This window comes from Channa argus, chromosome 11 (assembly GCF_033026475.1).
Source record: "Channa argus isolate prfri chromosome 11, Channa argus male v1.0, whole genome shotgun sequence".
Taxonomy (NCBI): domain Eukaryota; kingdom Metazoa; phylum Chordata; class Actinopteri; order Anabantiformes; family Channidae; genus Channa; species Channa argus.
The window spans coordinates 24,111,793-24,128,899 of NC_090207.1; the positions used below are offsets into that span (position 1 = coordinate 24,111,793).

Consider the following 17,107-nt stretch of genomic DNA (forward strand, 5'->3'; position numbering starts at 1 on the left):
ACAACAATAGAAGTGTTATGGAGCCACAGAAAGTCCTAAAAGATTACAGATCACTTTTCTCAATTATCGTTATAGATGTATTTTTAAAACCCTTTTGCGCATCAATCAACTCAATAATAAGTTGAAAATGTGTTTTTGTAAAGTTTTGGCTCAGTAAACATTGTGAAGTTACTGTATGTTATGTCTGCTGGTGCTGAAAACACAGGTACATTCTGTAGCCCAATGAATGATTAAGAAAGAAGCTTAAAAATGGAAAAACAATCTTTTGCATCAAATAAATCAAAACACCAAATTCTTGACCTTTTAATGTAGTCAGTGTACTGGTGGCTAACAATCAGCTGAACCAGGTTGTCTCTCATCCGGTTCTACATTTGTTAGGTTGTCTGTCCCTGTCAGGTATGAAGGAATCCTTTGGGTCTCTTTTGTTTTATTTTTATTTTTTATTTTTTGAGTCCCAGCACTGAAGCAGAAGAGATGAAGAGGCTGCAGCACCTGTTTCATTTAGCGGCTGTTGCATGGAGAAAGATAAGAGTCTGATGTTTTAGCTTCTTTCAGGAGTCCCACATACACCCTGTGCAGTAAAAAGAAATAAGAGGCAATTTTGTCTTTGTATTTCCTTCTTTTCTGGATAATTGCAGTGATTGCACCATGTGCCCTTATTACTAGGCTTGAATACGACTGGTTTAGAATAGTACACCATTCTAAATATGTCTTTACCATTTTATATTTTAGCCACAGGCACTTACACACTTTTCTGTTGGTTGCACCCTTTGCATTTGTGATGTAAATGATGTGGACAAAATATAATATAATAGAAACACAACAGTTCTATAGCATGATGATCAACAGCTTCCAAAGTGATTATATATATGAGTTTCAGCAAAAACTGAAAGTTTTTTTTGTGTTTGCTGCTGAAGTAGGCTGCATTAGTTTTAGTTGCTAAACTAGCACCTGATTTCCGCCAAGATATAATCAGATTATCTACATTTTATAAAAGTAAATGCATTCCTCTAGAAAACGATGTATTTTAAAAATTACTTAATATTGAAATTATGGTAAAACATGTACAGTAGCTAAAAAAAATAACAAGGTTCAAAGGTGGATGTTGGAAAAGTAAAGTAAACCATTTTCATAAATCACCATAGAAAATACCAGCAAAGGCATCTAACAGGCTATTTGGGGCTTTGGCACACTACAGTTACCTGCAGTAAAATGTTTAGATCAAGGTGACTTCAAGCCATTTGAAAGGCGACAAGTGAGCAGAAACTTTAATTTTACAGTGTGCTGCAAAGTCTGGTAAACCCCGGACATGTCTGTGCCTTCTATTTATATACAGACGGCTATAAAACATTTAAAGACCTCCTTTTTATTTTGTGGTTGTCGGAGTTAAGAGCTGGTCAGGTGGCAGGTACAGTTGAACCTGAAGCGTCTCTACAACTCAAACCAAGGACCAGTGGAGTGCTAATGGCCTCACGTGATGTCCTAGCACCTTTACTCTCCCTCTTGTCTCGCCCTTTTCGTAGTTGCATTTCTTTTGCTACCAATCAACCATATGCAGAGCCGTTGGATGACAGCGCCTCTTGCTTCCTGGGAGCTGTTGAATATTTCATCACGTGGCCAAGGAGTCACACAACAGATAAGTTTTCTCAAAAGTGTGCGAAGGTGGTGCTGGGGGTCATGGAGAGTGTTTAGATTAAGTAAGGCGAGGATGGGCAAAGAGAGGAGGCAAAATCAGCAAAATTGATATACACAGAAGGATGAAAAGGAGAAATATAGAAAAGTGCTCTGATTAGACGCTGTCTGGCAGCAGAAGCAGCATCCGCTGAACCCCACCTCCTCCTCGCTGTCTGTGTCCCGCATGCACAGCTGCCTGGCCACCCGCTACGCCGGCTGCGGTCCCATTCTCCTCTCCACACGCTCACAGTGCTGGTTTTGCCTGATAGGATGATTTGCCACTTCATTACTAATTGATAATCACCAGAGAGAAACGCTCATTAGCCCAAGTGCTGAATAGTGCAGCTAGCACGCTGACATTTTCAGTCTCTTCATAATGACTGTGTTGATGTTGGCGGATGTGTCGCCTCCTAACATGCAGCATAAAACAGGCATTGTGACAAGGAGATGAAACTGAACAAGGGAGAGCTTTAGGTGGAGAAGAGCTGGAATCATAACCGCTGTGTTAGTGTTGTTGATATCAACAGCAGAATGTAGATCATAAATATGCAACTTTGGAAGGAACCAAAGTTTTGCAACCTATAACAAAGAATTAACCCCAATGGAAGTTTTCACCTTTTCTTTTTTTACAACATTAGGTCATAGTTGGTTTAATTTGGCTTTTTTTTTTTGGCTGTCTAGTTGAAAACAGACATTGACAAATCTTTACAAAGTAATCTAAATTAATAAAAAACTAAACCCTCCTCTTTAAAGTAAGTAACCTTAAGCATAACTGATGCTGCTGTTTCATAATTTTCACAATTAGTTACGGTGATCTGAGTGCAGTGAATGTGTTTTAGCCAACTGCAGTAAAAATGATGCTGTCTCGCTTACTTTTTTAAAAGTCAAGCAAAGTTTGTTTAGAAGGATGATGATGCTGGCTGCAGAAAAGACCATAACTATAAAGATGAAGGTACATGTTGGAAAATAAAGAATTCGGGTGAGTGGTAAATAATTTCAGCCAATATTTTTCATGTATGTAATACATGAGAGGCACCAGCTGGAGCTGCAAGTAAACCTAATGCAAAGGAACTAGGACCTGGGAGGTTTTGCCTCCCTGCAAGTCACAAATTCACAGCTACAGAGACATTTTTTAAAGTAGTCTAAAGTCTAATTTGAATAAGTGGACCAGTTTGTAAACTTGGCCTGTTTTTGCCTTGTTTGGTTTCTTTCCACACGTTGAAAACTCCAAGCGAAGCAAAAACATTGACGAGAAGTCACGTGAGATTTCCCATCGGTTAAACCGATTTGGGGGAGAAACACAAAAGTAAACACGAAGTGAATCATGTTCTGTACAGGTAATTATTCCTATTAGTGAAACATTTCCTCGAAATGTCAAACAACTGCACAATTTCATAACCCTGGTGATAATCTGGTTAACAGACCAAGCAAAAACCTTTCGGCAAAAGCTGAATGCTGAATGGAAAAACACAACAGAGCTCAGCACTTTTCAAAACAGGTTTTTTTTGGGACAGATGAAAACTGAATCACAATCTCACCACAAATGACCTACTCCAGAGACTGTCTGGGGTGGGACCAGGATCACACCATGTGGGAATTCGGGTCATGGGTCTAAAGGTTTGTACCCAAAGCCAGATCGACCCATGGGACACCAACCCGAACCGGGGGGCTACTGGGGGGCTATGGCCGCTGCTTTTCTACACTTTCTTTCTAATAATGTTTCCTCTGGCCCGTCATCTGAAACAAATGACCTGACTCAAGTTAAGAGTTGGGTCGGCTGATAATTCATGATTAATCACAACAAATGGGTGATTAATTAGTTTATTTGTTGTTTTTAACTGAATCAAAAACCTACTTCACAGACAAGTTTAATGTTCTGGAGTAGCTGAGTTAGAGCTTAGATGTGAATCCAATCGAGAATTTGTGAATATTCACTCACAATCTCTGTGCAACCTGACAGATTGCCCAGCTTTGCAAATAAAAAAATCAAGTTAACAGTCCGTTTTTTGTTTGGGGTTGTTGTAAAAAAGTCAAATTAAATCAGCTATGTAGAAAAATAAATTATGAAAATCTCATGTATCTCAGCAGTCGCATATTTAGTTTTATTCAGTTTAATTCCAAAAAAAAGAAAGAAAAAGGGAAACAACACAAACATATTACGCTGAGTATTGGGTATGAACATTTCTGGACCAGATGTACTGTACTTGAACTAGACATCCTGCACTCAAAACAAGCAAACATGACAAAGCTGAAGTGACTGGCGCCAATCTATTTCCCCTCAACCAGCTACGGTGCGACTAACAGGCATAAAGAATCAATCAGGCCTGGAATTACAAGTCTATCCCTCTATGAGGTTTTTGTTTTGTTCATTCGCTATGGTCACGCACTGATGCCCTTTACAGCACCTCTGGGCTTCTTCTGCTCTTCTGGCAGCCAGCCCTCCACCAGCTGGAATAATACAGTGTAATAGTTATTGACATATTGTGACTGTGAGACGATAAACGGGGACGCTGGCTCCTCCTCTTTAAAATTAACAGCTTGTGACTTGCTCTTGGACTGCGGAGGGAGTCAAACTAACAGCTCCAGCAGATCCACAAATAATCTGGATTATTTCCACATGCGATAGTCTTCTCTATTACAGATCAAAAGTGCAAGTCACAATATTAGGTGGAGCATTTGGATCCTTAAAGCTGTTACTAAAGCATTGAAGAACTACCCCTAAACATCATTCTAGCACCTAGTGGTAAAAAATAGCAAAGGAAATATCAAAGAAACTATCAATTACTGACCCTTAAGGTTGCACAACAGGTCGAATGACTTCACCCATTCTTCCAAGCTCAGCCTCACAGCTCTCATCAGCAGCATTTCCAGCCACATCAGGCAGCTGCTTTTAGTAAAAAAAAAAAAGAAAAAAGAAAGCTCTGATAAACTGCTCTGATCATTGGTGCTGCTGACTGCTGTGCTACTTTCTCAGCACCAATCAGACAGATGAACTTAGAAGTTCAGTGAAGCATTTAACAGATACAGAGTCAGAAGCCTTTGCAAGGAATTTCTGACCCCAAATACTGAAACAAACAGCACCTTTAGACCCCTGTTGGGTGTCATCGTCTTGTTTATAGGTGGTTCAGTTTGCTTATTGACAGGGAGCTGGAATTATGAAGATCATTGTGTTTACTGAGTCAGAAACCCTGGATTCAACAGGACTCTTGCTGTTACTTAAAGCAACCATTATATACAATTCCATGTAAAAATTACTATCTCAAAATGATTTTGATGGTGCACTGACTTATAATAAAGCCACAGCCTGTCTGGCTCTTTAACTGCACGTTGGCGCCTGTCTCGGAAACCTCTCAGGAGAACTGCACCACATCACAGACATCTACAACGGTACAGATCCTTCAGATAGCTATGAGAAGAAGCTAGCTTTCTATTCTTTGTCTGGCTCACAGAGCAGAGTGTGTAAGGAGTCTCAAGAAAGCAATGTGGGACAAAGAAATGATGAGAAGAACAAAGTGACCGAGGAAAAGACAAGGCAAGAGTAATAACTGCACTGGCTTTTAGTTGTTTGGAAGAGGTAAACAAGGCAGATGACGAGCTGATGGAGCAGTAATTCGTAAATTACCAATTGATTTATGTTTTGTGTGAGTTTTATGGAATGTTTGTGGAAACTTTGGCTGGAACACAGGAAAATTATGCCCCAATTATGTTCATTCATTTCAACAAACATTAAGTCATATTTGTATAGGATCAACAGCTTTCAGCTTGTCCCTTTAGGGGTCAAGTGGGATTCAAACCCACTGCCTCCTGCATCCTAATCCAATACTCTACCACTGAGTCACCAGGCCTCTCAGTCATATTTGTATAAAATCCTATAATATAACTGCAAGATGTCTGTCAGCGTTATTGTTTGGCTTCTTCTTTCGTTACTGTTTAGTAGCAACTTCAGCTTGTACCGTCACTGGTTGGTATAAAAGTGCATCACACTCAGCAATGCTAGGAAGGGATAATTAGAATTAGTACCAAATTGTGCTTATGGGGCCTTGCCGTGGCAGTTTTACCAAAAGCAAAAAGGCTCACAATTTGATGCAAACAGCACTCACCTTTTGTGAATGCAGCTTCAAGTCCACAAAGTTTGGTAAAAAAAAAAAAGAACATTGTGCTTTTAGTCCAATCAATTAACATATATGATTTGCACATAGAAAATAAGTACAGTTTCAACTAAATTCTGCAAGGAGCTTCGTATTAATGCACAAATACAGAAGCCAAGAACGGCCATGGATGCTATTTTCTGTGATCTATGACGCTGTTTTTTCTAAAGAGCCTAATAATTGAACCACTATATTTAAAAATGACAGATCACAGCATGCATGGCCAATCTCGGCTTCCATACAAAAAAGATGGATGTTATTAAAAACATACTGATGTCTCGATTGGCGGTGTATTGAATATGTACTTATTAAAACAGGTAGGACAGACCTCAGCCATGCCTCCCATACCTTTCATCTCTCCCATATCCAGAGTCTTTCCCAGCTGCTCCAGCAGGTCTGCTCTGGCCGCATTCTTCTTGTGCTTTTTCCCATCGTAATGTTGCTGGGCCATGCCGGGGTTGTTGAACCAGGCATTGCATAGCTGGCAGTAGCGGTCGGAGTCGCGGCGCTGTTGCAGGGAAGTCATGGGAGACGTTTCAGGAGAGCTCTTTACTGAACTGTTAGACGCCTCTGAAGAAAAACAACACAATGACAGATTGAAGTTCTGTAACATTATGCAGTCTTTTAATGACAAATCAATTCTTACAATGACTTGGTTTGACATTGATAACTTTATAACTATAAATGATTATATATTCAGAAATGTACGAGTAAAATATTATAAGACATTCACTTTCCTGTAAGAGATGTGCCATTTTCTCTCAGTTGACATCTTGACACGTTCACAAATCTAATAGACCTACAACACTGTGGTTTTTAAGACAACTTAGCTACGAAAATGTATAAAAAAACTAATTAAATGTTTTTGTAATCTCCTTTACAAACTATTTATTAAACAGATGTTAACATTTTAAATTTACTTCAGCTGGGTTACATGTATCGATGAAAGTCCCATTTATCTTCTTTGAGAAAAAAACGTTTAAAACGTATTTAGTGAGCACAAAAAGTCTAATAAAGCAGCAATCATTTCTTTAGATGCACAAAAGGCATTTAATCAAATAGAATGGCCGTATATGTTCAAGTCGCTAAGACTTGGAATAGAAACAAACATTAGAAACCAACCAGAAACTGTGGGCATAACAGTGGGAGGTGTAGAAACGCTTATCAATTTATATGCAGGTGACGTATTGTACGTATTACACATAAGTCATCCACAGAAGTCTGTCATACGTAATTTTGGAGCTAATTGCCTCATTTGGCAAACTGTCTGGCTACACTATCAATTGAAAGAAAAATGACTTAAAACCCCTTACGGAGACCTACACGCTGAACTTTCTTGATTGTGTACTATTTAAAGTCGTCACCTGACAAACTGACATACCTTGGTTTGCAAATTTCCCAAAACCAAAAAATATTATTTAAATTCTATTTTCAGGAGTTTATCTCAAAACTAGAAGAAAATATAGAGGGGTGGAGCATTCTTACTTTATCCAGGATTGGTCATATAAATTTTTTTAAAATGGTGTCCCTCCCCAGATTTCTTCATCTTTGTCAAAATCTTCCCCTTTTTCCCCTTTAAAAAAATGTATATTCAGGATGTGTTTATAAACATCAAATTGTCCAAAAGCCAAAAACTGTCCAAAGGTAGATCAGCAAAGCTTAGCTTTAAACCACGATTTTGTCTTAGTTCAGTTAGTTCCTCCTGCTCATGTCTTTTCCAACAACTGATGCAGAGCTATATGCGTCCGTAACCCAGTCAAGACATTCAGTGAAGGCTGAAGAGCAATAAAATTACACGTTCTCCTCAAGAATTTTAAAATGTTCAGCCATTTCTCGGCAAGTGGGAACATTTCAAGGTTGCAACTTTCCACATGTTGTTGCCAGAGGTGCACCTTTGAACAGAATCCCTTTATTTTATCTGTACTCGGTTTTCATTTCGGCCTTGCATTCCAGTGTTCAGTTCATTGAGATGATGAAAACTATCTGCCAGGTGTGCACACCACTCATCACTTGTAAGCAGCTTTGTGTAATCAGACCTCTCATTTGTCAGAAACACTTTAAGTTCCCCCCGCAGCTCAAACACACAGGCCAGCACTTTGCCACGTGACAACCATCAGACCTCCGTATGAAACAGCAAGGCTTTATACTCTGCTCCCATTTCCTCACACAAAGATGCAAATATGCGACTTTTCACAGGTCGTGTCTTCACACCATAAGCACAACAAGGTCTGCTGGTAAAGTCTTGGCTATGAAGCCCTCACAGTGTAAAAAAACAGTGGTCTGCCCAACTATGGAAGTGGTAAAGTGTGCTGTAGGTGTGACAGAGGAGTTCAAGGTGGAGGTGGGTCAAGGATCGGCTCTGATTCCATCTTGTTGGATCTGGTGATAGACAGGTGGACTGTGATGTTTGCAGATGACATTGTGATTTGTAGTGAGAGAAGGGAGCAGGTGGAGGAAAATCTAGAGAGATGGAGCTCTGCTCTGGAAAGCAAAGAAATGAAGCTTAGCTGCAATAAGACAGAATACATGTGTGTGAATGAGAATAAAGTTCCTTCAACAAAGTATTAAGAAAAGTATAAATGGAAAAAAATTGTTTGACATACAGATTTCAAACAATTCTTTCACATTGTCATTGTGGGGTATTGTTTGTAAACTTACGAGGAAAATAATGAATTCAATAAATTTTCACATAGAGCAGTAACATAACAAAAAGTGGCACATGTTAAGCACTGAGAATACTTTCTGGATGCACTATATATCAGTAGAAGGATGCTGAGGTTGGAGCTGCAAGCTTCTAGAGGAAGACCAAAGAGGAGATTTATGTATGTAGTGAGAGAGGACATAAAGTTAGTTGGTGTAAGAGAAGAGGATGCAGAAGACAGGGTTAGATGGAGGCAGAAAGAGTTGCTGTGGCAGCCACTGAGAGAGAAGAGCCAAAGGAAAAAGAAGACGACTGTGTATAATCTCTTGTCTTGTGCTACTTGTTTTACATTTGTACAAAAAAATAAAATACAATTAAAGTATTTTGTATGGACATAGTGCAATAAGGCATCTTTATTTTTGCTATGACATGATATGTACAGAAATGTTTGCTCTGCTTATATCACAACAGCAAATTGACTAATTCATTGGGTGTTGGGTACATTCAGTTTCCCCATTGTTCAACATCAATATTTATTATGTGCAGACTGCAGACAGACTAGCTGTGGACCTGTTTGTGTGTTTTGGTGGATAAACTATACATCTATTCATAATCTGTAACTGCTTATCCTGTTCAGGGTTTTGGGGGCCTAGAGCATTTACCAGCTGTCATTGCTGGTTGGTGGTGACCTGTCCCGGATGTACCACTGGACACTCACACCTAAGGGCATTTTAGAGTCACCAGTTAGCCTAACATGCATGTCTTTGGACTGTGGAAGGAGACCCGAAAGACCTGGATGAGACCCACACAAGCACAGGGAGAACAAAAAAATTCTACACAGAAAGGCTGCAGCTGGCTGAGGATTCAAACCAGGGACCTTCTATCTGTGAGGCGGCAGCTCAGTGCCCAGTGAATATACTAACGCAAATTAAACGCAGGAAGTGAAAATAAATAAATGACTTCAATGAGCTACACATTGTGCTGTACACTACAGACACTACACAATGTTCCAAAATCAACACCTTTAAGCTGAACAAAATTCCCCATCGGCAAATAAAGTTTTATGGTCAGATGAGACAAAGATCGAGTTGTTTGTCCCCAATGACCGGAGGTATGTTTGTTGCAGTAAAGGTTAACCATTCAACCCCAACAACACTGTACCTACTGTAAAGAAGAGGAATGGTAGCTTCATGGTCTGAGGCTGTTTGCTGCCAGTGGAGTTGGTGAATTACAGCATGGATAGAATAATAAAGAATTACTTCAGAATTTTACAGGACAGCCCTAAAATATCAGGTAGAAAGCTGAAGTTTTGTCACACTTTGGTGCTCTAACAGGACAATGACCCCCAAACATACATTAAAGCAGTGTGAGAAATAAAACTCAAAGTTGTGACCTTGTGCCAGAAGCTTATGATGACTATCAAACAAAGGTGGAATTTGATATTGACATTTAACAGTAAAATAGTAAAAGTAAACTCTGCAGTAAATTCGTCAGCTTTTCTTGTAGATGTTTTGCATGTTTTGCATGTGCATTCATTCTTACTCAGCTAATATGCATGTCAACACTGCCTAAAAACACAGGCTGGTGAAGGTTTGTACCCTGCAGATAGGCACTGATCAGCTGCATTATAACAACGACTGTGGCCCTGCTCCTTCATCCCTCGGAATAACAAGCTGTTATCTCCATTAAATGCCTGAAGAGGAAAACCTAAATTCCACTTGGCAAACTGAATAAAGAGCTAACTCTGCTTTGTGGCTGCCCACTTGTGCCTTCATGCATGGATGAGGGCACTAACCCCCAAACGAGTGCTGCGCTGGACTTAAAACTCTATGACACAAAATGGTACAATCAGCTTAATCAGTTTTAACACTCTAGTGCTCGGCCCACCCTGAGTCAACACTTAAGTGTTGTCCCATTATGTTCCATTACACCAGTCAACATTTCAAAATGGCAACCAATAAGAGCGGCACCATGTATGCACATTCAGCCGTCAGCACTTTGTTACTCCTCTGTTCCTCACTGAGTCTACGTTGAGCTGAGTTTACATTTGCATTATATTTTACATTCAACACTTCATCCATTGCAAATGTTTATTTGAAGGATCTGAATCTGTGAGGTGACCTCTCCAACAAAATAGGCCAATGTAAACTGTCCGACCTCATTAAATCCCTGTAGTGGCCTTAGCAAGGAGGTCAGAGGTCAGCTACAGAACAGCAGCACATGAAGTGGATTTAATATCTTGCTCATAGCAAAGTAACTTTTGGAGGGAGGGGTATGCACCCACCATATAACTAATTAGTAACTGAAACAAGGAAGTATTTATTCTCCAACCTCCCATCGATTCTTTGCGCATCCGTAGGTTTAAATTTAGAGAAAGTTAACAATATAATATTCCATCAAAGCTGTTTAGACACCTCTGGCATATGAGACATTAAAGCACAGCTCCTGGTTTCAACAACAACATTCAGACAATTACCAAGCACGGCACAGACAAGACTGACAGCCTGTGAAAGGGAGAATTTAGCAGCCGTGGAAAACTCAAAGATGGTGAAATATTTACTATTTGTGAAGATGACAAAGAAGTTAGATCAAAAGGGAAAGAAAATTATTGATGCCAGGACAATAAGAGGAATTCACACATTTGTGTCTTTGTTTCAACCTCTATTTAAAGGTACATTTAGTGTTACTTTTAGTTTTGTTGGTGTTTCTAGTGTGGGTGGAGGGTTATTTCACAAACCACCCATCTAAGGTGACAGTAGCTGTTGAGGATTAGGTTGTAAGGCTGGACCCAATAACACACCAGAACAAATCACTCAGTTAATGAAGTTTTTATAAAACAATTAGATGGCAATGCAGGATGGAAATGTAGTGGGCCCTCCGATCCACTAGATAGTGCTGTTTTCCAGTTTGCATGAATAAAGTGGAGAGAGTCTGGAGGAGAGGAACATTGTTGTGGGGAAGAATGATTTAGTCTTGCCTGTAGAAAGGGATTCTGAGGGATTGTGGTAATGACTGACTTGACACGTGGGTTGAAACAGTAGTGAACTCACCAGGAAGGTGCGGTGGTCTGGATACGTAACACAGAACAGGCCTGGTAGTGAGTACGTGGGTCACAGTGAGGGTAAGTATGCAATCCTGGATGTGAAAGCTCCAAATTCCTGAACTACTCCTTTGTTACAACTTGTTCCTGTTACATGGACTCATGAAGAGAATCCGTAGAAAAACTTCAGTCCTTTAATCCTGGGCTCCAATAAAATCACTCCATGACATAAACTTCCATAACATGGGTATACGTGAAAATCTCTGTGACATTAATTTAATCCTTTACTAGAACAGTCCTTAACACTTGATTAAACACAAGTAACACAGATCTGATGGTGTAGAGGGCAAATCTGCATGCTCTAGAGACTGAGGAGAAGTGGTCCTTAAATCTCAGTTGGTCAATGATGGCCGACTTAGTGGTGTCTGATTTCTGGCCGACTTAGTGGGGACATTTACTGTAGATCCAATATTGATGCCGATGTTGTGTTGTGTTGGAGGTCTGGCTGGGAAGACAAGGACTTCGGTCTTGGAGAGGTTGAGCTGAAGATGTCTGTCTCTCATCCAGGCAGAGATGTCGGAGAGACAGACAGAAATGCGTGACGAGACGAGACTGTCCACTGGAAAGGACAGGAAGAGCTGTGTGTCATCAGCATAGCAGTGAAAGGAAAGGCCATGTGAGTGAATGATAGAACCCAAGGATTTAGTATAGATGAAAAAAAGAAGAGGACCAAGAACTAAACCCTGCGGCAGACTGGTAGAGATGCTATGAGTTAGAAACATGCCCCCACCACAATAGCTTGAAGGTTTATCCCGATAGGTCAGACCGAAGCCAGGCTAGAGCTGATCCAGAGATCCAGCCCAAGTCATGGAGTGTGGACAAGAGGATCTGATGTTTCACAGTGTCAAAGGGTGCAGCTAGTTGGAGTAGGATTACGACAGAAGACTGACCTGCAGCTTTTGCAGCTCGAAGAGATTCCATGACAGTCAGGACTGCTGTTTCTGTGGAGTGACCTCTCTTGAAGCTAGAGTGGTTGACATCGAGGAAGTTGTTCTGGGAAAAAAAGTCTGAGACTTAATTGAAGACAGAGAGAAAGGTTCGGTAATTCCCCACATGGGAGGGGTCAAGAGAAGGCTTCTTAAGTGGGGTAATCTGGGCCTGTTTGCATGAGGTCAGAAAAATGTCTGTTGTGAGAGATGTGTTGATGATTTGTGTAATAGCTGGCATTAGTGCAGGTGCAACTGCTTGAAGGACAGTGGAAGGGATCCAATCAACAGAGCAGGTGGTCGGATGGTTAGAGAGGAGGAGGAAGTAACTTAGTGACCATGACAGTAGCTAAATAACCCAAAGGTGTTACTCAATTCAATTCAACTTTATTTATTTAGCGCCAATTCACAACAAATTCATCCCAAGGCACTTTACAGAATAAAGCCAAGACTATAAAGATGTATAGAGAAAACCCAACAATTCCCCCTTGATATAGCCATAGGCAACAGTGGAGACTAAAAACTCCCTTTAACGGAAGAAACCTCCAGCAGAACCAGGCTCAGGGTGGGCGGCCATCTGCGTTGACCGGTTGGGGTGAGTGGAAAGTAGAGAGAGAATAGAAAAGAGCAAAAAAAGCATCAACAAAACATCGGGCAGGTTGGTAGGAACAGTAGCTGCACACTGGAAAAAACCCAGCTCCAAATCCGGGGACACCTGCAGAAAGGGACAGAGAGAGGGAGAAAGCCAGGTTCTCGCTGGTACCTGGTATTTAATTACCTCTCTGGAGTTAAGTTGTTGTCACATTGAAGTCACCTGTGAATAATTGAATCACTTAGTTTACATGCACTAAAGAAACAAGGTTTTGGAGAATCTTTTTCCACATATGAACACAAGATTTGTCATTTCAAACAAAACAGGAATGTGAATCAGAAACTCAGCTTGAATCCAGTGAGGTGTCAATACACGCAGGAGGCACAGCATTATGCATTATGGAAAAATGTTCTGTGGGAAACCAATACCAACCATGCATCTGAAAAGAAATAATACAATAAAAATAAAAAACGAGTGTGATACACCAAGGCCTCCCGACAGGGACGGAGCGATGTGCTCTATTCACACTCATAATGCAAACTTTGCAGTAAAAATGTCAAATAACTCATAATGTTAAATTATGTGTTAGATTTGAAAATATCGACATATTTTTGTATATTGTGTGTTTACTAATGTTGCAGATGGTAAAGGTGAAGCTAACTACTAAACCAAGCCCACCTTTCAAAGCCATAAATTATATCCAACACACCTCAGAGACCTTGGTTGGTCTCTTTACAGTGTAAAGGTTCACTACCTGCATCAGTGGAACTATACAGGCCCGGCACCAGAATTTCAGCAGGGTGCTGGAGAACTTTAAACCAGTCTACCTCTACCTCATTCTGCCTTCGACTCTTACGCTGTCTGAAGCTTTGCAGCCTAACCAAGAATAAAAACTTGGTTACATGTAAACGTGGCAGACGAAACTATGTTCTCCAGGGGATATGCACCTGGGGAAATCAGGGTTCTCTAATCCCATAACCGGATTATGGAAACTAGGTTTCTCATTTAAATCACATTTTTTACCCAAATACATGGTTGGTGGCAGCCACTTTTATCTTTCTGACTTTTTCCTCCTGAATTTATTGTTAACATGACATTTCTGTCCCTAAATATAAAAGACATATCTTTGCACCACAGTAACTACTGCAGAAGTGACAATTAGCTTAAACAAAGTCAATACTCAGGTAAAAGTGCACTTGCTTAAAAAAATAGTCCATTACTTCTTACCATAAATGTTTCCTCTAAATCTTTTAGTTGAAGTACATGCTCTGAAATTTACAATAATGAAGGTACAAAGGTGTTTAACTTTACACTTTATTAAACTTTTTAGACATAAAAAAACCTAATATAACTATTTATATTCTATTTCTACTCCCTAAATCTTACACACTGCACCTTTTAATTTAAAGTCCATGCACAAAAGCAAAAGATAAAGGAAATATCAGTTTTCAGGGATACTGAATTTTGAAACATCTACTCTAAATGTTTGAGTTGCAACTTTGGTCTTGGTGATTTATTTTGACCCCTTTCACATATACATAATCATTTAATCCATTCTTAATATAAACACTAATTTTAAACTTCAAATGATTGATACGAAAATGATTAGTGCAGCCTTTAAATGAGAACCTCCAGAGTCTCCAAAGTAATTTACCTTTCATGCCTTGATCACCACACACCTCAATGCATTTTTATGCACAATTATAAATAAAACATTTTTTATTATCAAAGGACAATTTGAGAGTAAAGAAGCCGCAAATTGGACAAACTCTAATCGCTGAATGTTTGCAAAAGAAATTATTAAAGGGCCATGATTACACAATCTAAGCAAAGATCATTTATCCTAATCAGTGCGATCTCCCTGTAGCATACCATCCTCTAGCCAAGTGTAATCACACTCTGATTTAATATTATCACTGCCTTTATGACAGTGAGTATCCTGGCCATTTGTCTAGCAGCCTGCCAGTTTTACCTAAGGTTTTTATGTTGAAAGCAAGGCTATGTTAATGCAAGGTGGCTCTCCAAGCAGGCACATTGAAGAATGAAACCCTTTCCTTCCAGTTCTGTGGTTTGCTTGAGGGTTCAGTTCAGTTCAGAAGGAAGGTTTCCTCACCATCACAAAGAGGCAGATGGTGTCAGCTCAGCGTGGCACCTGCTGCGTAAAGGGCACTTTAAACTTGACGAAAAGGCCTTAGCATCTCGATATAATAGATTTAAGCATCAACAAGATAAAAAATGTGCCTTATTTTGCTGCACAGAGATGAATTTGTGAACTTTGGACACAGAGTGCTAAGCATCGAGAACAAACTAAAAATCATTGAGAGCATTGCAGGTTTTTTTTTTTATGAAGCCTTTAAAATTCTCCTGACAGCGATGTCGGAGAAGAACATTTCTGGGAGAATCATCAGTACAACAGAGTATGAATCATCCCAGCCTGATGGTCTTGATTTATCATCGTCAATTCAAGGAGACAGTACACATGCCACATTCCATAATGGCAGCCTTGTTGCTGGTTAGTCAGAGGACACACACACATGCACGCACGCACGCACACACACACACACACACACACACACAATGCAGTGGTTTATTGGCCTGATAGACTCTCTGCTGAGTGACCACATGTGAGTGTGAGGGATTGTGCCTGCAGGTTTCAGATTGTGAAAAGGAGGAGTGAAGCAGGAGAAAAGCAGTCTGCAGCAAAGCTTACAATGCAGTATTTTTACTGTCTCTCTGAAGTAGAAGTACAATATTGCAATAGAAGCTTTAAATGTTGAATTGATTGGGGTTATTTTACAGCTTTAGAAGCTGCTAGAAGAAAGATATGTTCACTTCTTCACTCGCCTGTTTGTCTATGTGAATGTGCCTATTGTTGAATGATTCTGAGAATTACACGTAAGCTCAGAGATAGAAATTATTGGATATCACTCTGTTTTAGTCAGAGTTGATAAACTGCTGTCTGCTCTTTCAAGACCATGAGGCAGTTTAACAAAATGACCAACAAAATGACTGTAAGTGAAATCAAACAGAGGGATGTCCGAGCTGGTACGTGACATAAGCTATATATCCCATGGGGGCAACTAGCACAGAAGAAAAAATTAAAGAAAAGGATATTTTGAATGGCAAGCTCAGGTCTAAAGTACTCCTGACAGGAGCACAGTGGAGGAAGAGTGTCTATGTGAAGTTATTTGGGTCTCATCCGAAGTTTGCACTTATGAATTGCCATGAAGAGCTACTGTACCTGTGTATTGAAGATAAACAACCTGTATGATGAGGAGGAGCTGGTACGGACTAGAATGGAAGAACTCACTGGGGAAAATTAGACTTTACCGTGACATCACAGTTATCTCAGATAAGGGCACATTCTTTTTATGAGCGGTGGGAATTATGGTGCACTAACTCTTACCTCTCTCTCTCTCTCTCTCTGTGTGGGTGTGTGTGTGTGTGTGTGTGTGTGTGCCGAACACTTCATGCAGGTCAGAATACAGACTCTGAACATAGTATCAGCATACTCTAGTAATAATTCCCCTTTTCAACCCACACAAACCTGGTTCTAGTGCTGGGTTAGTGCACACCGGTGTGAAACTTCTAAAAGATGCTTTTCCACAGGCTAGAGATCCTAAGCACAACAACATCTCACTAAGCACTACAACGTCTCCTTACAGATGCTCTTCTTGGCTTTGTGAGCCTACGTTGGCATCCAAACACTACTGGTCAAACTTGTGTGCAGCCCACCCTCCTCACTATGCTGGCTAAGTGTGATATGAACCACACAGTTAGTGGACTAACGTTTCTAGTTTGACCTCACTGAGAGAGGTCTTCTTTTTCCACAGCTCAGAGTGTGGGGGTTCGCATTCATATTGTAACGGCGCAGCTAGTGGGTTAGTGTGGGGGCTGGTGAGCCCCGGGGCATTATGAAATAAGGCTCAGCTATCTGTGTCACCAGGGATAGATCTGATGGAGCTTTGTGATGGAGAGAAGCATTGGAAATTAGAGCGTGTGGTCTTAGAGAGCAGTGTGCTGCTC

The 17,107-nt window shown here is 40.3% G+C and overlaps 1 protein-coding gene across 1 annotated transcript in view; it reads right to left on the bottom strand.

Moving 5' to 3' along the window:
* Nucleotides 1-17,107, bottom strand: part of zmat4a (zinc finger, matrin-type 4a) — a 132,105-nt gene that overhangs the window by 32,545 nt on the left and 82,453 nt on the right. Inside the window, 1 exon segment of the mRNA XM_067522309.1 lies at nucleotides 6,171-6,392. Within this exon segment, the coding sequence (XP_067378410.1) occupies nucleotides 6,171-6,392 (222 nt within the window).